The sequence below is a fragment of the Cottoperca gobio genome, chromosome 7 (assembly GCF_900634415.1).
Source record: "Cottoperca gobio chromosome 7, fCotGob3.1, whole genome shotgun sequence".
Lineage (NCBI taxonomy): Eukaryota > Metazoa > Chordata > Actinopteri > Perciformes > Bovichtidae > Cottoperca > Cottoperca gobio.
Genome location: NC_041361.1, coordinates 3,014,280 through 3,034,153, shown reverse-complemented (window position 1 = coordinate 3,034,153; position 19,874 = coordinate 3,014,280). Strand labels below are relative to the sequence as shown.

Sequence of the window (19,874 nt, the reverse complement as noted above, 5' to 3'; positions counted from 1 at the left end):
CAATTTATTGACTGTGTCTGTAGTTTGAAGTGAATATGATCATAACCAACTATTAGAGACTAATATTAAAATACTGCACAGTTCTGTTTGTGTACTTATAGGCTGTGAATGAATTGTTATTATGTGTAATGTGTGAAATGTTCTGGTCAAAAGTTTTGGAAACTGTATATTTTCTCTTGGTGCTCAAATAAATAAATACAGGGCGCACTCCCTTGTCTGCCATCTTGTTATTTAATAATTCAGAAAAGCCTCATTTCCAGCGGGTCCGTGTCTGGGCTCCTCTTGTACCCCGGGATCAGTGACCATCTGTCAGACTGCTCCGGGTCAGCGCTCTCCCTCCAGGCTGTAGATGGAGCCGCGGGGAAGGGCTGGGTCACATGTGGGGCCCGTTATTGATCTGTTTTTGCCAGAGCTGTTAGACACGAAGCTTAATGCACCATCCATCACCGAGGGACATGAACTGTAGTAGTAAATTATCAAGGTCACGGAGTTGAAGCCACATTGAAATCTGCACGGCATGAAAATATTGTGGTGGTGATTTCTTTGTGGGCAGGAGGATCATCGGAGGTGCACTGCAGCTGAAAGATTATTGTATTATCCCCACTCTAAACTACTCGTGGGGGGGGTTCTAACGCTCTATTTTCTTTTTTCCTTCTGCTCGTATGTTCCCGATGCCACCATCTCCTCTCAGACCCTCATGCAGGTGAGAACTCCTCCGTCTGAATTTTCTTTCTTTTCTTTTTACTTGAAACACATCTTTTGGTTTAGTGTGTTGGCGGGGCGGGGGCAGCGTGGCCCACAGTGTTAGTGCAGAACATTAAAAAACCCCCTTTGAAGTTTTCTTCAAGCTGTAGTCAGACTCCAAAAGCCTTGAGGGCAGACTCAAGTGCATCCTGAATCATTCATAGGAAACAATTAGAAACACAGGATTTAGTCTGGCAGGCCTGTTTAGATACTCTAAAGTAACTAAGTACAGTACTTCTACTTTTACAGGTACTTATGAATTTGATGCTACTTTATTTTGGAAGCAAATATTGTACTTTTTAGTATATAATACTTATGGACTTCGATTACGTGAGGTATTGAATGCGGGACTTTTACTTGATAAAAGATCTGAGTACTTCTTCCACCACTGACTGCAAAGGGATAATTGCAGTTTCCTGAATCAGCAGATACCTATTAACTCTATTGCATTATCATAATGACATAACGGTGTAAGTTTTAACTCAATATAAGCATTACAATTCACGTGTAATCTTTCAGAATCTGAGATATCTCAGATTTATTCATGCACAAAATTGTAGCATGTCATTGTAATTTGTATTCTTTATTCTCCACTGCTTTTAGAACAGCATGGCCTACTTTGCTATTCTTCTCTCCTTCCTTTTCTTCCTCAACACATGGAGCATGTGCGATAAGCCTTGTGTAAACGTACACAGGGCAAAGGGGCAGCCCACATGAAGCACAAGCAAAAATCAGGAGAGTAGAAAGGGAGTTAAAGTGCTCCAACTGTCACTGCTGCTGCCGCTGCTGCTGCCACTGCTGCTGCTGCTGCCGCTGCTGCTGCCACTGCTGCTGCCGCTGCCGCCGCTGCTGCTAGGCGCACAGCGCAGCGGAAAGCATCTAAATGCCAGAGCCATTCATTTTTAACTGCAGAGTTAATGGAGAAGTCCTGTTCCAGCCTGTGGACTCCTCCTGCTCGTCTAGATTTCTACGTTTACATCACCAGCTGCATGCTAAAAAAAACAACACTCTAAATATAACTCGACCCAGATGTAAACATCCAGGACATAAATATATGTATATACGTAATGTTGGAACGTATAAAATACATTTTAATAATAATACAATTATATTTATAGAGCGCTTTTCATGGTACTCAAAGACACTTATCATATAAAACAACACACTTAGAATATACAACATTAGCTACACATTAATATATATATAAAATAATAATATATAAATAAAAATATCGAAATATCGAAAATACTTACCATTAATCATTGCTCACTCTATTATAGTATCATTATGCAGACTTTTCCCAAAACTTCCCATGAAATTCCCTGTGGAGAAGCAAAAGCTGCCCCAGAAGTTTAGTCTCTCTGTTTAAATATCATAATCTTTCAGGGGGGAGGAGAGGAGCAACACTTGCTATGTAGACGGTTCACACATTAATTCATTACCACATGACGCTTTAGCCATTTGGCCTTCGTTAGATGAAGTCATCAGAAGAAGAAACTTTTTCAATCTCCTCATCCTCAACATCCCTTTCGTACTCCAAACTGCTCATTAGAGGAATCATACAAAGCTTTATTCTCCAACTGAACACAGAGAGAACTGTGCCCAAAGTAAAAGTACAATCGTGCTCAAACAGCCACATTGATCTGTTCATATTGTTCGTACTGTGTTAGAACTTAGAACTGCTGTTTAATCTCTTAATTCACCACAGTTTGGTCATTTTGCTGTTTTGTTGTGGCTCAACGGGGCTCAAAAAGAAGTCCTGTGGACTGTTTATTGTCTCTTATGATCAATGTCTAGTATTTTTTATTTGTTTTAGTGACTTTGCAGTGACCAGTTATTAAGGGACAGCAGATGTCAGGCAGGTATGTTCGGGAAAGACGGCGCAAAGCCAGCGTGTAACAGATGAAAGCTTGCAGTGATAATGAGACACGGAAGGATCCTGCAGACGATAAACAAACTGCATCACAGCAGACTGAATAATCAGTGCAACCAACTGGGCTCACTATTTGGCCTTTGATCTCTGCAGCAGTAGCCTGCAGGTTGACCTGCGTAGCAGCAGCAGCAGGTGGATGAAGCATCAGGACATGTTGTCTGCGTCACCCTGCCGCTCCACACACACACACACACACACACACACACACACACACACACGCACACACACACACACGACAATTTGCTAACTCTCTTCCAAACGTTTGGAAGTCTCTGTTTCCCTGCTTGTTCAATAATTCACCGATGTTCAGTTTCTGTCTGTGTGACGTTGCATCATTAAAAATAGATGGTCTTTGTTGTAGGCTTGAGAGATTGCAGAGTACCACCCAGTGCACATCTTGTTTCAGTGTTGCCTTCTATGTTTGGTATTCAAAAAAAAGGGAGGCGTCTGACAGCTGGAGGTAAGCTGCATGCACTTCTTACAGATTCAATAGTTGCGTTGCAGTTGTGAGTTAAGAGTGTGGATGGCAAATCCACGCCTTGAGTGGTATTTGTTTGGTGATCTGGGCAAGCTGCCAGATAGATTCCCTCTGGGTCAACGAGGGGTCTGAGACTCCCACCGTCTCCAGAGAGGGAGGTGTAGTTCAGGGAGTTGTAAAACTGGAGCAGACCCGGACACCAAAGTGTCGGACGCTCGTCTTTGGGTCGAGAGCAGCTACAGTGCTGCGTAGTGTAGTCTACTGTTTTCGCACAGCACCCTGCCACGGATACATTGGCAGCTGTATGGTAAATAGTCCTAATCCCGAGGCTCACAGGGCGGCAGGCAGGTGGTTGTAGCGGAGTGCACACATGTCAGTGTTGGAATTACGCACCGCACTGCTGCGACACGACGCGTTAACCTCTGCTGTGAGAGAGTGAAGACAGACATGCTGCTGCTCTGAGAGATCTGCGCTTCAGGAGGTTATTTATATATTTAGATTTTTTTTGCCTTTTCCGTACTTTTCAATGTTGCTGGAACACACTAAACGTTTGAAAATGAAGATCTTCTGCCGCTGGGACCGCAGTTCGGTGGGTTGATTTGCATCACATTGACTGTTTGTCACTTTAGTTCATATTATAGTTATGTCTGATGATCTTTGCGGTTGTCACGACTCTGGAGAGACTTGTAGTTGTTGTAAAGCAGGAGTAGTTGTACGGCTGGAACTCACTGCAAAAGACTCTTCATCTCTCTCAGTCCTACTTTTACTTTCACTCAGCACAGCTCATTAAAATCTAAACATGTTTGGAGTTCCCAGGTGTAATGCTCAGTGACGTATGTGTGCATATTAAAATAAGTGTTATCTAATGCACACTGCTGGATGCAGTAGGTGCATAGGAAAAAGCAGTCATGTCGACAAAATAAGAGACTTTTTACTTGATGTTTCTGAATTGATTCTATCAACCTTTTATTTTTTTAATAGATATGTTTTTTTTCCGTCATAGTTGTGAAGATATTTGGATATTTTTACAATTTTTTGGTTGAAATTTCTATTTTATTTTGTATTGCCCATCCAATCTTTTGTATAGTTTAACTATATAGTTTAAATTCTTTATCTCTACCCTCTTTCCTTTCATTTGCATTCAGCGGTTTCTGATATGTGTTGTTTGTTTATGCATGTTTATATTGATTATTGATGTGGTGTTTTGCCTGATGAAGATCTATGACTAAAACATTGTGTTTCTCATGTGTGATGGAATTTAAACCAGATATAATGATGATATGGTGCAGAGCTCATGCAATAAGTAGTTTTAGGGTGGGCTGGGAGCTGCTGCGTGTACACACAAAGCCTGTTATGAAACGGGGAAAGTGAATGAAGATCAGTTTTTATTTGGGTCACTCCTGCAGACATATTGTCGAGAACTGTGTCTGATATGTCTCTGCATTTTAAGCGTTTAGCCTAAATTGACTATTGGTCGTTTCTCAGGGATGTGATGTTGAAATTAAATGATGGATAAGTTAATGTTCTGTCCCTAATGTATATCATATTAACTCTGAAATGTAGCTTATTGACAGTCTCAGGGTCTACTGTGTACTGTCCGTTCCTTCACAAACGCTGATGTTTTGTGACTCTGTCCTGAGCCCTAAATACCTGCACAGCACTTTCTGTTGGCTCGCATTAATAATTAATAAAGTGCTACGTGTCACGGTGTAAGTCATGAAAAAGGTCGGAGGCTAATTCATATGAATCACCCTCTGTTTATGTAATAGTTTGCGTCACACTCGCATCTGTTGAATTACGAAATGCCCCAGTGTGCCATGCAGGAAGATGGCATGTAACTCCTATACGTGGATCCAACACGTGACCAGCTTCTACATGGTCGCACAGTGTTTGATGATTCGGTCGGTTAATGGACTGTATGTACAGTACAGTGCACATCCAATGCTACTGGTATTCCAGGAACGGCACACATGCGTCCTCTTCTCTACAGAAAAGCATTTTTTGTTTCCCGTTTGACAATTTAAAAGGTTAGGACAGCTTCCCGCCGACAGTCAGCCGCTTGCACGACGGCCAGGGTTCACGTCAGAGTCTCATGTCTCTCTTTCTCTTTCAGGACTTTTCATATGACGACTCTAAGGTGGAGTTCAACGTGGACGCCCCGAACGGTGTGGTGATGGAGGGCTACTTGTTCAAGAGGGCCAGCAATGCCTTTAAGACCTGGAACAGGTAACGAAGATGGCAAAACATCTCTATATACTGTAATATATCACAATATTATGTACAGTTAATTGATGGTTGGAAAAAAAAGGGAGGAAATTTACTCATTTTCACACGATACACAGTACTGTGCTGACGAAAACTATAAGATAAGACTTTATTGAATGAAATATAAAATAATCAAATTAAAGAAATCAGGTATATGACTTTAAAAAGATACAATATAAACTGTATTAATATTATATTAATCCAGTGGTAGTTGATCGAATGTCATTGCAAACATTAACTAATAGGTAATTCTACATATTTATAATAGTCTAATCCTGTGGAATACAATAGAAATGGATACAATAATATAGAATATAATTTAAAAATATTACTACAATATAGTAGTTATATTATTATATTATTTATATATCGTAAGAATACAAAATTAATAAGAATTATAATAATTTGTCGTCTATTTCTTCTCAGTTTCTTTCCTAATTTCTGTCCCTCTGTGGCAGGTTGGGGGGGGGTTTGTGAGGCTGTGAGGTGAAGCGATGAAATGAATTCATCCCACATGGACGCGATGTTATGTTGAAACTCATTCCACTCGATGCTTGTGATTCACCTTTGCACGCTGAGCTTTACAGATTTCTCTCTCTCTCTCCAGACGGTGGTTCTCCATACAGAACAGTCAGCTGGTCTATCAGAAGAAGCTCAAGGCAAGTCCATATATCTTGGAGCTATCAGCTTTCCCCTGGGGGTAACGTGGGCTCTTAGAGGTTAAGTGCAACTTTAATGGAGGCGTTGAATGTTTTTCAACGTTGTGGTAATCTTCACTGAAACCCAGCATCTCCGATATCTGAGTGCTCGATCTGGAGACGGCCGGGTGGCTTTCAGGTCGATGTTCTGTGCTTGACATCAGTGTGTGTAAATATGTAATGGTCAGGGGAAATAAATGTCTTATCAAGGAGGAACAGCTGTTTCATGTTGTGTTTTGTGTTTAGGGGGCTTTTTTTTGATGAGCAGAGAAATGATAGGTTGTCTTGTGTGTTTGCAGGATTCCCTGACGGTGGTGGTGGAAGACCTCCGGCTGTGCTCCGTTAAACCGTGTGAGGACATCGAGAGGAGGTTCTGCTTCGAGGTCGTCTCCCCCTCCAAGTAAGACTTAAGTACTGGATGGATTAACACGGGTTCACACATCCTGGCGTCAGGTCAAAGCTTTAAATTGCACATTTAATTGTACTTCAGTAAATCCTTGCAGCTCTTTTTTTAATTATTATTATTTGCTTGATATTTGATACGTATTGTATATTTGCGCTTTATCTTTGTCTTTTTTGCCCTAAACTGATATCTGTCCATCCATCCATCTATCCATCTATCCATCCATCCATCTATCCATCCATCCATCCATCCGTCTATCCGTCTATCTATCCATCCATCCATCCGTCTATCCGTCTATCTATTCATCCATCCGTCTATCCATCCATCCATCCATCTATCCATCCATCCATCTATCCATCTATCCATCCATCTATCCATCCATCCATCTATCCGTCTGTCTATCCATCCGTCTATCCATCCATCCATCCATCTATCCATCCATCCATCCGTCTATCCATCTATCCATCCATCCATCCATCCATCTGTCTATCTATCCATCCATCCATCCATCCATCCTTCCATCCATCCGTCTATCCATCCATCCGTCTATCCATCCATCCATCCGTCTATCCATCCATCCATCCATCCGTCTATCCGTCTATCTATCCATCCATCCGTCTATCCATCCATCCATCCGTCTATCCGTCTATCTATCCATCCATCCGTCTATCCATCCATCCATCCATCCGTCTATCCATCCATCTTTCCGTCTATCCGTCTATCTATCCATCCATCCGTCTATCCATCCATCCATCCATCTATCCATCCATCCATCCGTCTATCCATCCATCCATCCATCCGTCTATCCGTCTATCTATCCATCCATCCGTCTATCCATCCATCCATCCGTCTATCCGTCTATCTATCCATCCATCCGTCTATCCATCCATCCATCCATCCGTCTATCCATCCATCTTTCCGTCTATCCGTCTATCTATCCATCCATCCGTCTATCCATCCATCCATCCATCTATCCATCCATCCATCCATCTATCCATCCATCCATCCGTCTATCCATCCATCCATCTATCCATCCGTCTATCTATCTATCTGTCTATCCATCCATCCATCTATCCACCCATCCATCCATCCATCTATCCATCTATCCCTCTATCCATCCATCCGTCTATCCATCTATCCGTCTATCTATCCGTCTATCTATCCGTCTATCCATCCATCCATCCATCCATCCATCCATCCATCCATCCATCCATCCATCTTGGTTATGCTTTTAGTCACAGTTCTTTATTGTTACAGTTGTTTTATTGTCAAAACAATTCTTTTTACATGCATTGTTTGTTTAGCATTAGAGCTGAAACGATTAGTTGACTAATTCATTAGTTGATTGACAGAAGAATAATTGCCAACTGTTTTGATAATGGATTAATGGCCATAAATGGCCGAAAATGTTGTTTTCAGCTTCTCAAATAGAGAATTCCTGCTTTTTTCTTTTTTATATTATATTCAATTGAATATCTTTGGGTTTTGGACTGACGATACAAGACATTTAAAGGCACCTTCGACTTTGAGAAGCTGATTGTTCTATAATATTTAATCTTGAAAATAATCTGCAGATTAACCGATAATGAAAATAAGCATTTGTTGCAGCCCTAGTTAGCACATCACAATAGATTATGCAGATCTGTGCAGAAGGTACATTATGATTATGGTAATACTAATTTGATTGTATGTTTTACAGGAGCTGTATGCTTCAAGCTGAGTCTGAGAAGCTTAGACAATCGTGGATTCAGGCAGTTCAAGCGAGCATTGCCTCTGCCTACAGAGAGAGCCCCGACACCTACTATATAGAAGTACGTACAGTATAAGTATAATTATGAGGTACTTGTATTTCCATTTTATGCTACTTAATCCTTCTTTAACTACATTTATCTGAGAGGTGTAGTTATTTTGCTGATAACATTTTTACACCTGAAATAAAAGATCAGTTTTTAAATGATACTATATTGTTATAGATCAAACTCCTGGTATAAAACATAAAGTATAACATTAGCTTCACCAAGACTAACTACAACATTAAAGGAACAGTTGGACATTTTGGGAAACTTATTTGCTTTCCCACCTGGAGTTAGAGGAGAAGATTGATACCCCTCTCGTGTCTGAACGGTAAATATGAAGCTACGGCCAACACTTGGTTAGCCTAGCTTAGCTTAGACTAGCTTAGCTTAGCTTAGCACAAAGACTGGAAACAGGGGGAAGAGTTAGCCTAGCTCTGTCCAAAGGTGTAAAAAGAAATTCTAGCTATAAGCACGTCTGAAACTCACTAATTGTCATGTTACCTTGTTTGTTTAATCCGTACAATGAATGGATTATGCAGGACTTTTATTTGTGATCTTAATAAATGGATTTGTTTTCGCGTGCTTACGTTTTAGCATCTGGACAGAACAGCCTCTCCGTCCACCAGCAGCATCGATTCGGCCAGCGAGCCGCGGGAGCGCATTGCCCGAGGGGAGACCATCCTGCAGCGGATCCAGTGTCTGCCGGGGAACGAGCAGTGCTGTGACTGCGGCCAGGCCGACCCTCGCTGGGCCTCCATCAACCTGGGCATCCTGCTGTGTATCGAGTGCTCCGGAATCCACAGGTGTCCAGAAAAACATTTCTATCTTTCAGATAAATCAAAACTGCAGTACAATTACTAAAGTATTGCACGTATGTACAGTTTTAAGTTCCATTTTCTGCTCATTTATGCTTCTGCTCCACCACATTTATCTGATTGCTGGAGTTTGGATTTTACATACTGCACCCCCGAAATAATAATAATAATATTGTTTAGTCTATTATCTGTAATTTACGTCCTTAAAGTCACAAAATCGAGCACGAAACAACAAACTAGCTGTCAAACATGCATCGTTTTGCACAGTGAAGCGCAAACATTAAAGTAAAATAAGGGGAAAAAAACAGATTTTGAAGTCGAGGGGGACTTTAAGAAAAAGATCTGAATACTTCTTTCACCTCTGCCAATGTTGCTGTTTGAGTTCTGGCACTGCAGACAGGAAGTGGTGCCAACTGTCTGTTACTTTGACCTCACTTTGTGCCGTTAAAGGCACCGAGCTCATTCTGCTCTACACACACACACACACACACACACACACTTGCTTATTGGGTCAGGCTTTGATTGAGGGTTTTTATTGAGGGAGGTGAAGTGAGAAGAGAAAGACGAGTGAACAAACCACTGAATAGTTTAATTCGGTGCCAGAATCTTGGTGAACGACCTCGTCCAGATCTCGTGTTCTGTTACGTCACACTCGCTGATGTTCGTTTTCTAGCTCCCTGTTGGAAAAGAATATCCCTCAGGGGGGAGTCGTGTGTGTGTGTTATTTTGCATTTGCAACTATCACCGCCGATGTAATCACAAACCTGGTCCCTGTGTGTTCACACGTGTTGAATATTCATGTTCCCTCTCACAGTGAGATCAGACATCTTGTTACAATGCAGGGCGACGAGAAGGAGACACACAGTATCAGTTTTCTTTTGCGCCACCGTTGCCTGGATACCAGACAGCTTCATCTGTGGAACTCGGTTATTTGCATGACATTAGGAGCGGTGCTTCTCATTTCCCTCAGGATGAAACTCTTGTGATGTCAGATCCTCAGCTACACAGTCACCGTAGTGTATGATTCATGTGTTTTCTAGTAAAAGAATATAAACTAGAAGCAGAATCCTGTTCATTGCCCTGTAGCTTTTCTTTGCTTTTGGTGTATTGGTGCATAACATAAACATAGGAGTAAATTAAATACAAAATAAAAGCAAGAATTATAAAAAAAATCACAACATACAATACAAATACTATAAGAGTATTATACATATGATCTTTTTAATAGAATCTTTTCATACTTTTATTGCAATTTTCTTATATTATTTACACTTCGACATTGTTTGACAGAAGAACATAAACACTATTTTCTTTTTTTTTTTAAACATGAAATATATCTTTTATTCTGCAGGAGCCTCGGAGTTCAGTGTTCGAAGGTCCGCTCACTCACACTGGACTCGTGGGAACCAGAATTATTAAAGGTACAGTTTGTTTCAGTTGTCTCGGGCAAGAATGACGCCGTCATTGTTGAATCATTACATAATTGATAAAGCAATAGTCTGACATTTTGGGAATATGCGCTTATTTGAGTATGAAGCTACAGCGAGGGGACAGTTAGCTTAGCTTAGCATAACAACTGGTAGCCTGGCTATGTAAAAGGTAAAAGAACAACAGCAACAATTAGTCATTGTTATCTTTGGACTGAGCCAAGCTAGCTGTCTCAACCTGTCCTACCTTCCAGTATTCATGCTAAGCTAAGCGTGTTCTGGCTTTAGCTCCATGTGTCCAGATCTTCCGCAAAAAAAGCGAATAAGCATATTTCCCAAAAATGTCGGAACTATTCCTTTAATTAATTAATTTATTCTCAGTGAGGAGACCATTGATGTCATGTCTCTGTGTCTTTGCTTCGTAGTTAATGTGTGAGCTTGGAAACAGCGTCATCAACCACATCTATGAAGGCTCATACCAAGAACAAGGTCTAAAGAAACCGCTGCCGTCCAGTTCCAGGTAGGACTTCATAGCGTTTGGCTAAATCAAATCAAATGAAGCCCGGACGTTTTGAGCACTACAAGTCTCACGTGTGTTTTTGTTGTGGTGCGTCGCAGGCAGGAGAAGGAGGCTTGGATTAAAGCAAAGTACGTGGAGAAGAAATTCCTGAAGAAGCTGGGCTCCACAGAGATACTCATCAACGGAGAGAGGAAGTCGGAGCGGCGGTGGAGCGTGAAGAAGTGTCGGAGACACAACAGTGCCACCACGGTTCCTAAAACACGGCGAAGATACCGACAAGACCCCGGAAGCATCTCCCCGTCCACCCTCTCCTCAGGTACTTCAGCGGATCTCTGTCTGGATGGAAGTCTGTCGGGAACGGAGCTTTCTAGTGATGTGGTTCTTAGGTTTTTATTTAAGATGGGTTTGTACATGTTAGCCTTGGTGTTATCATTTATATTGGTATGGATCAGAGGTTTTCAAACTGTGAGGGACAATTGAATGAGGGTTGAGGAGGGAGAGACTACCTTCCCAACAGCAGTGCTAATGTTGAGACGTGAGAGGCACACACTTGGGCTCGGCGGTCCAACAACTGCGCTCCATTTATATTAGACAAAACCCCTTGTCTTTGGTGTTCTCACCGAGTTGCCTGTTTGTCTTACAGCAGCTGCTAAGTTCAGACGAGACTCCCTGTTCTGTCCCGATGAGCTGGACTCTCTCTTCTCCTACTTTGACACAGGATCCGGGCCTCGAAGTAAGCGACTCCCCTAATTTGACAGTCTGCTCCAAATGTATTCATGGCAATGTCTTCCCTGTTTACAAGATACTTAAGCCTTTAACTATATACAATTAGATGCTTGAAGCTCGTGTGTCTGTGCTAGTCTCTGTTTATTTTTGCTCGCTTGATTCTGTGCCTTGTTTTTTTTTAAACAATACCGATGAGCCAGAAAGAGACAGCGGTAACTAATGTGTCCTTGTTCTGGCGTCTCCCGGTCCGGCAGGCCTAAGCAGTGACAGCGGGTTGGGAGGCAGCACAGATGGCAGCACGGACATCCTGGTGTTTGGCTCAGTGGTGGACAGCGTCACGGAGGGTGAGTCCAGTGGAGGAATGTGTAACAGATGGCTATGAAGGGTTTTTATATCCACTTCTGTTTTAGATGTTCCTTCTCCTGATGTAGCTGACTCGCCTATGGGAAAAAGTGTGCTTTAAACCCTCTTTTGAAGGCCCATGCCCTATTTCAATAGGATATTGTATTTCAATAAGCATATTAATATTAGTAATATGCTAGAGAAAAAGGACTCCCACAAACATTATATATAAAAAATGGGTTTTTATTTAATTTTGTAGGTTAAACTGTATTTTCTACTCGATGTCATTATATGTGTTGCATTGTTTTACATTCATAAATATAAATATGCTCTGCTATCAATTTAATGTTTTTACTTAAGTTACTTTCTTTTTATTTATATTGACCGATGGCATGTTATATTTGCTTTTATATATATTTTCCTATACATCTGTTTGATTTAATAAACATTGCTGTTAAATTGTATATTTGCATTGTTAAAGAATTATTTTATAAACAGGAAAACAAAGTGTAGCAGAGGTATTAGGTATATTAGGTATTACAGTGTGAAATGAATGTCACATGAACTCTTATCCTCAGAGTGTGAGGTGTCGGAGGACTCGAGTGGTGAAGCTGAGCCGGAGACGTCCGACCCGGAGGACATCAGGGTTCTTCATCCCGGAGCGCTGCTCTGCAAAGCCTCGAAAGCCCGCAACCTGCCCGTCATGGCTGAAGCACTAGCCCACGGGGGGGACGTCAATTTGGTCAACGAAGAGGACGAAGGAAAGACGCCCCTCATACAGGCCGTGATCGGGGTGAGTCGGACGACTGAGCGGCGCCAGAATCGAGTCACATAGGAAGCATCAGTCTGTCTTAAAGGCATGAAGATCAGTTAAGAGCCATTCTCAACCTGTTAGCAGTTTCTTAGCTTGTACCAGTCGGACAGAGTGTCATGTGCTGAAAGATGCTGTGCTCTCAAGCCAAGCTGCACTATGGGAAATGTTTGGATCCAGTATCTTTCTTTTACCCCCCCCCCCCCCCTATAGAAATCAATCTTTTGTTGTCAGCGTCAAGCAAACTGGTGTTGTTACTTTATTATAGGGTTCACTGATCGCCTGCGAGTTCCTGCTCCAGAACGCTGCTGACGTCAACCAGCGGGACGCCAGAGGGAGGGGCCCGCTGCATCATGCCACATATCTGGGACACACGGGGTGAGTCACGAGGCAGGAAGTAGCTGTTTACTGCGAGCTGCGTCTCACATCGTTTCCTTTTCATTTCAGTAAAACGAGCTTTATTCAAGGCGAAAAGAAGAAAATGAAATATCACAATATGTTTTACCAAATTCCTCGATATCGATATTGGAGGGTTGACTGTCGGTGCATTCTCAAAAATATTTACACAATGAGGTTTTTTATAAATAATCATCTGTAATGTGGATATAATGACTAAAACTACAACAGCTAGAACACTGTGGTAAGTTCAGAAAATGACATCGCTTTAATGTAATGCAGCTTTTAAAACCAGGATACGATATCAGATCACATTATTGATATAATATCGATATATTTCCCGGCCCTTAGCCAGAATGGGCTTCATGCAAGAAATACTCTGTATATAATGCTGTAACGTTCTCATGGCGCGGTGCAGACCTGTCTTATGAGTCATAGTCTGCCACCCTTCACACTTGATTTAATAATTATAATGCCTTAATCTGAATTAATTTTGATTTTAAATTGTGCGTTATTATACCTTGCTGACTTTGTTGCTACTAATCACACTCTGCCTTGTAATTCTGACTTTCTATTCCCACTTCTTTTACTTCTATTGTCAATTCTGTTTTATATACCCTTAGAGAGAGAGATATATATATATATATATATATATATATATATATATATATATATATATATATATATATATATATATATATATATATATATATATATATATATATATATATATATATATATATATATATAAAAAAATATGTATATAAATATATATATTAAAATATATATAAAAAAAAAACGTGTTTAGCCAAGAACTTTGCGAAGGATCTGATTGGATGTGTGTTTGCTGTGATTGATTTAAGTTTCTCTCGTATCTTCAGGCAGGTGTGTTTATTCCTGAAACGGGGAGCTACACAGAACGACGGGGATGAGGATGGCCAGGACCCTTTGAGTATAGCAGTACAGCAAGCCAATGCAGACATAGTCACACTGTATGTTCATTTATACACATCAATTCTATGCTTTTTTAAATTTTTTATCTCCAGCTTTGATGAATTTTGAACACCCGTTCCTTCTTTCCTTCAGGCTGCGTCTGGCCAGGATGAACGAGGAGATGCGGGAGTCGGAGGGACCCTTTGGACAGCCAGGTCATTACCCAATCAGCAGCCCCACAGAGCAACAGTATAAGAAATGCATTCAGGAGTTTATCTGTCTCACTATAGCAGAGTGCTAGAATCAAGTCCAGTCAGTTTTACACTACAGTGTAGAGCCAGTGCAGGGGGTGCCAGTAGACGTGTGACTGACTGAGAGAGAGACATGTCGGGGGGGGCCTTAAAGCTTGTTTCCTCACCATCAGATTAACTTCTTCTCTACATCACAATCATTCGAGTGTTCCTCCCCCCCCAGCACAGTCTGCTGACTTTAGACCACAGCAGTCAGCTCCTCGCTCAGGATCCCACAAGAACTCAGTATTAACCTCCTTTTTCAATGATGTCACATTTGATCGACTGACTTTTGCCAAAGCTCACAATCGAAGCAGAGTTGAGAAATCACTGCCAGAGAAGGGTTAGCCACTTTAAAACAAAAATGATCCTGCGGCACTGCTGTCAATCAATACACGGCCAAATACAGCCACCCGCAGTGTATTTTGGGAACAACTTTTCATTATGTGACTTGAGTTGTTATCGTAGCGCTAATTCTTAAGGAGCTATTTCGTGCGCCTCTTCCTTCTGGTTTGTAAAAGTCCCATTCATTTTTCCCCATACACATAGTTACGTGAGCGCTTCTGCAGCTCGGATCAGCATGAAACTCTCCATCATCAGTACAGAAGATTAAAGACTGCATGAAAAAGAAAATAGGCCACAAACCTGTGTACATAAACACTTTTTGGGTCAAAGTAAACTACGCAAGAAAACATCAAATCACACTTTAATTCAGATGTTTAGCTCACTTTTATTTCTTGAGCACTTTTGGGCTCATGGGTATTGTAGTATTTAGAGTCGTCTGTTATAAAGGATGGACAAAATTAGGATTTCTCAGAAACAAAGTAGAGATAATTCAAACTTAAAGAATGAATTGACAAGAAATGACAGAATGGGAAAGGTTACTTCTGGAACCAGCAGCTGGTCCCACTTGGTGACTCCACACAGTATTTGTAGCGCAGATGGTAATAATGCCACGTACAGGACGGTGCAGACAATTCAACTTTGCCTGTTCACGGTCAGCTAACTGCGAGCTGTTGTCCGTGCGCGTCTGATACGATGGAGGTGGAGCTCTTGTTGTTGTGAGGGGACAGAAGAAGAATCATTAGTGTAGTGATCGAGAGACTGAAGCAAAAGCTTTTATGTTTAATTAAAAGCGAAATTATGCACTTTTTCTTACCAACAGTTATTTTTTAGTTTTTGCTCTTTTTCATTTTTACATTTTTTTGGGAATAAGTTTGAATGGTTTTGTTTTTATTTATGCGTCCAGAGCAATAGTGCAATGATTATTTCAGTACATATAATCTGTATTTTTTTGTATTATGTTTAACAACAATGCAGATGGTATTTTTTTAAGCTGGATATATTTTGTTAGATCTTATTTTGCTGAGCACTCACACACGCATAGCGGCAGTATTATATTCTCATCGTGAGAAAGTGACAGTTATATATAACCTCTGAGTCGTTCTGCAGGACTAACTACGGTGATAAATCACACGAAACTAACATGTATTACTGTATACACAGTATTTCTATGTTCAAATGTTTGTTCATGGTGTTTTAATGTATCACGATTAGGCCGATATTAGATTTGTTCTTTGTTTATAATGCATGGGTGGCTGTTGCCCAGATATTCCTAAACCCTGTTGCTTTTGTTTACTTCTGTGCCCAGTGTATGTGAATATTTGACATTTAATATTGTTGAATAATGTTGATGTCCATATTATATACTGCCAAATCCTGACAATAGTGCATGGAATGACATTCAATGGATGCAAACAGACTAAACACCCCTCTCCCACGGTCTTCCATTGGCTGGTTAGCTCAAAAAGATTGATGACAATGAACACGGCAGACTGGCTGATGCACAAAACTGTATTTAATCGTCCCGTTTATTCTCTAAAATGACGAGTACTTTTGGTTTGACTCCCTCGGTGGCTCACTAAAGCAAAAATACTCCCCAAAGATGTTGCTTGTCTTTAACAGATGCTATGGACTGTTGGGGTTTAGTTCAAACCAAAGACAACAGACGGTTTTTCAGAGTGCCAGCAAGTGTTTCGTTTTTTGATTCTTTTACAATTTCCAAAGGGACTGTGTGGAAATGATTCCGGTGGTTAAGAAAGTAAGACCCTGCCCAGAGTTATTCATATTTAATTTGGACCCTCTCCCCTCCTCCTGGTGGCAAGGGAGAGCTAACCGCTAACAAGCTAGGCGCAGATAGTCACACTAGCTCACTGAGCTTCTCTCTATGTTCTCTGAACTGTGCCGTTTACTCCCGCAGCTCGATAGTGAATCCACCAAATGCTCTGGTTCCATTGAAAGTAATGGATTTTTAAAGACGTGTATCAGCAAAAAGAAAACAAATACATAACCCTCTTTTCGGACCCTTAACCCCCAATCATTTTCAGACAGTCCCTAACTTTGCCAAGACACACACACACACACAGGTCAATTAATTATTTATATATTTTTTTAAAGGATGCAGCGGCGACGGAAAGATCAGCTCACTTCCCCTTCTCGCTCGTCAGTGGTAGATTCAAAGCACTTTGAAAATCCAGCCTTTTCTTATTGCGTGCAGTACTTTGTGTGGTAGCTTACAAAAGTGATTTTACCAGATGATGTCATCACTGACCAAGCGATGATTTGCATCAAGCCATTGAAGGATTACGTGTTGTACAGTACGATGTGTCTGCTGACTGTTGTGTATATAAACTAAAAACTATTAACACTTTAACTGCTTGCTTCTAACATGCAATTTTTAACTTTCTTGTATTTTTTTCTGTCTCTGACTGTTAACTGTACAATTTCTTTGAATATTGTAAGAGAGCGTGAGTCTCTGAATATACCTGTGCATATTAACACTGACTGCTACCTATGTTTGGTTTTGATCAATAACCCCTCCGTGTCTTCTAACATGAAATAAATGGAAGATGTGACTAAAACCTAACTTCTCCCTTTGCTTCTTGCTTCTTGCTTCTTTGCTTTGACAACCTTTCACTACGTCTAACAGCATTAACAAACTTCTAACATCAAGCACTGCTGGTGCACTAATAATAAACATCTCTGATGTTCACAGCAAGACATTATAACATATTTATTGTGTAAAAGAGAATATCAATAACAAGTTTGAATATGCAGAGATTTTTTAATTTTTAATATTTATAAGCAGTGCATATATATATGTGTATATATATTATTGATTGGTTTAAATAACACTTTATTAATAACATTTTCAAACATGTAGTGGAGAAAAGTTCAGCATTTGCCTTTGAAATCACTCCACTACATTTCTTTGAGAATTTTATTTACTATTTTCTTTACAGATTCTAATTAATATTACAAAATACAATAAACAAGTAAAATATGATGTAATCTTATCAATGAAGATAAAACTTTATTGATCCCCTGGGGGGGATTTCACAACATTTTATTAAAACCGCATTTAAGACGTTGAAACTTTGCTCTTGATCTTGAAAAAAAGTAGGTTCCACTAAATCCATTTTAATATATGCATATATTAGCAGCAGTAACACATTATTATTACTATTTCCCCTGTGGTTTTTCTTTAGTTAGATTGCCTGGGACCGTTATATCTGCTTAAAACCATGTACACTTATGTATTTTTTAGTATTAAATGCAGGGTTTAAGATAAAGAAGCCATATCTACTATGAGACTTGATCTCTCCTTCTCTTTCTCACACATCACATAAACAGGGAAAGTCAGGAATGTTCATTCCCCCCCTTTTCTTTTTTTTTAATTAGCCAAGCCTGGGAGCTCTCATGGGACACAAAAGAGTTCAACTGCTTTTGTTATTCAGCGGTTACCATGGCCACGACTAAAGTAAAAGCTCAGGATTTGTAAAGTTGAAAGAGCTTCATGGAGCCTCAGCCTGTTCCATTCATTGGGCTTTTTCTTACACAGCGCTCCTCTGCTTTCTGTTTCCCCTCGTTGCTTGTATTCATATGAAAGATGTTTCGACTGTCCAAAAGTGCTCAATTGGCATCATTTTCAACATTATTTCCCCGTTGTTTTCTTCATCAGGAGACGCCACGTACCTCGACATCTTCCGAGAATTTTCCCACATGGCATCCCACAACCCGGAGAAGCTGAAACGAAGGAGTGTGCACTTCCGACACTCCTTCAGGTAGTCCGGCAGTGAGCGGAGGAACAAAAAACATGTACTTGAAAAGTGCAACAGCCACTTTCCATATACAGTATAATCACAAGTGGGGTTGTATCAGATCAGCATCACAAGTAAACCTGATATAAAAGGATCATATGTTATCAAATCAGTTACCCAGTCTGTTTTATTCCACGGGGGAAATTCACATTTTAAGTGCATTAAAGTGAAGAAACCATGGCATTGTTTTAAAGCTGTAGTTCATTATCATCAATTACAATAGCTGCGTTATATCTGCAGGAGTCTTGTGCTGTTCTTAGATCAACATTTTATTTTTGAAATGAGGATTTGCTGGTCTTTTCCTCTTAAATGCTTTTATGAATAAATAAAGCATTGCTTTTGTACAGCGTTAGATGAAACCTTTTGGATGAAATGCCAAGCACTTGTTTTGTTTATTTGCTGTGTTTGTTTTGTGGTATAAGTCATTTGTTTGCTGCATCAGTTTCATTATTCTGATCAACATTCATCGAAGGAATGTTTTAAGTGTGTGTAATGCATGCATTTACTCCCATTATATTTCATACTTAAACTTGAATTTAGCTTTGTTGTATGGATAAAGAGTTTCATATCATCAGTTATCATCAACAACCTTGAAGTCGCAGTATTATGTGGTGTTTGTTTTGTTATGAAATGTTGTTTTTTTTACATTGACTATGCTGGTGTAGTCTTTGTAACATTTTGTTTAATTGTACTTTGCAGTACCACTATGAAATACAGTGCTTATGTTACTGTATACATGCTGTAGAAGCAAAAATGCTAATATATCTGAATGAACAGGAATGCACATGAAAGATGAAAGAAAAATAAACATTGTCTGCGTTTACACATAATGCATTCAGAGTTATCTGTTAAGTTTGGCCACATATCTGTATCTCCATGTAGCTAAAACAACAGAGCCCCCTTGTGTTGAAATATGAGATCAGCTAGTAAACCTGGCATCCTGCATGAGAAGTAGTAGAACACTAGTTGATCAAATGTTTTAGTTGGATTATAATTTTCCAGATTTATTATATTTATTATATTAAACCTAACCCCAAATAAATAAAATAGAAATGTCTTAAAATAGGTGGACCAGTGTATAAATAATGAGTGAAATCACAGACAATCTTTATTATTATTATTATTATTATTATTATT

General features: G+C 40.1%; 1 protein-coding gene across 4 annotated transcripts in view; it reads left to right on the top strand.

Annotated features, from left to right (window-relative positions):
- The window catches only part of LOC115010866 (arf-GAP with coiled-coil, ANK repeat and PH domain-containing protein 3-like), a 59,873-nt gene extending 40,311 nt beyond the window's left edge, over positions 1 to 19,562 (top strand). The window contains exons 10-25 of one of the 4 annotated variants that reach the window (XM_029435726.1): positions 692 to 703; positions 5,269 to 5,381; positions 6,028 to 6,079; positions 6,418 to 6,518; positions 8,221 to 8,332; positions 8,912 to 9,120; positions 10,484 to 10,553; positions 10,985 to 11,079; positions 11,178 to 11,395; positions 11,726 to 11,812; positions 12,051 to 12,149; positions 12,726 to 12,940; positions 13,227 to 13,336; positions 14,236 to 14,346; positions 14,441 to 14,502; positions 18,599 to 19,562. In XM_029435726.1, the coding sequence (XP_029291586.1) occupies positions 692 to 703; positions 5,269 to 5,381; positions 6,028 to 6,079; positions 6,418 to 6,518; positions 8,221 to 8,332; positions 8,912 to 9,120; positions 10,484 to 10,553; positions 10,985 to 11,079; positions 11,178 to 11,395; positions 11,726 to 11,812; positions 12,051 to 12,149; positions 12,726 to 12,940; positions 13,227 to 13,336; positions 14,236 to 14,346; positions 14,441 to 14,502; positions 18,599 to 18,705 (1,773 nt within the window). In that variant the 3' untranslated portion in view covers positions 18,706 to 19,562. Of the gene's footprint in view, positions 1 to 691; positions 704 to 5,268; positions 5,382 to 6,027; positions 6,080 to 6,417; positions 6,519 to 8,220; positions 8,333 to 8,911; positions 9,121 to 10,483; positions 10,554 to 10,984; positions 11,080 to 11,177; positions 11,396 to 11,722; positions 11,813 to 12,050; positions 12,150 to 12,725; positions 12,941 to 13,226; positions 13,337 to 14,235; positions 14,347 to 14,440 lie in introns of all 4 variants that reach the window. The other 3 variants (XM_029435727.1, XM_029435724.1, XM_029435728.1) reach the window with 3 other exon arrangements.
- Positions 19,563 to 19,874: the final 312 nt, after the last annotated feature.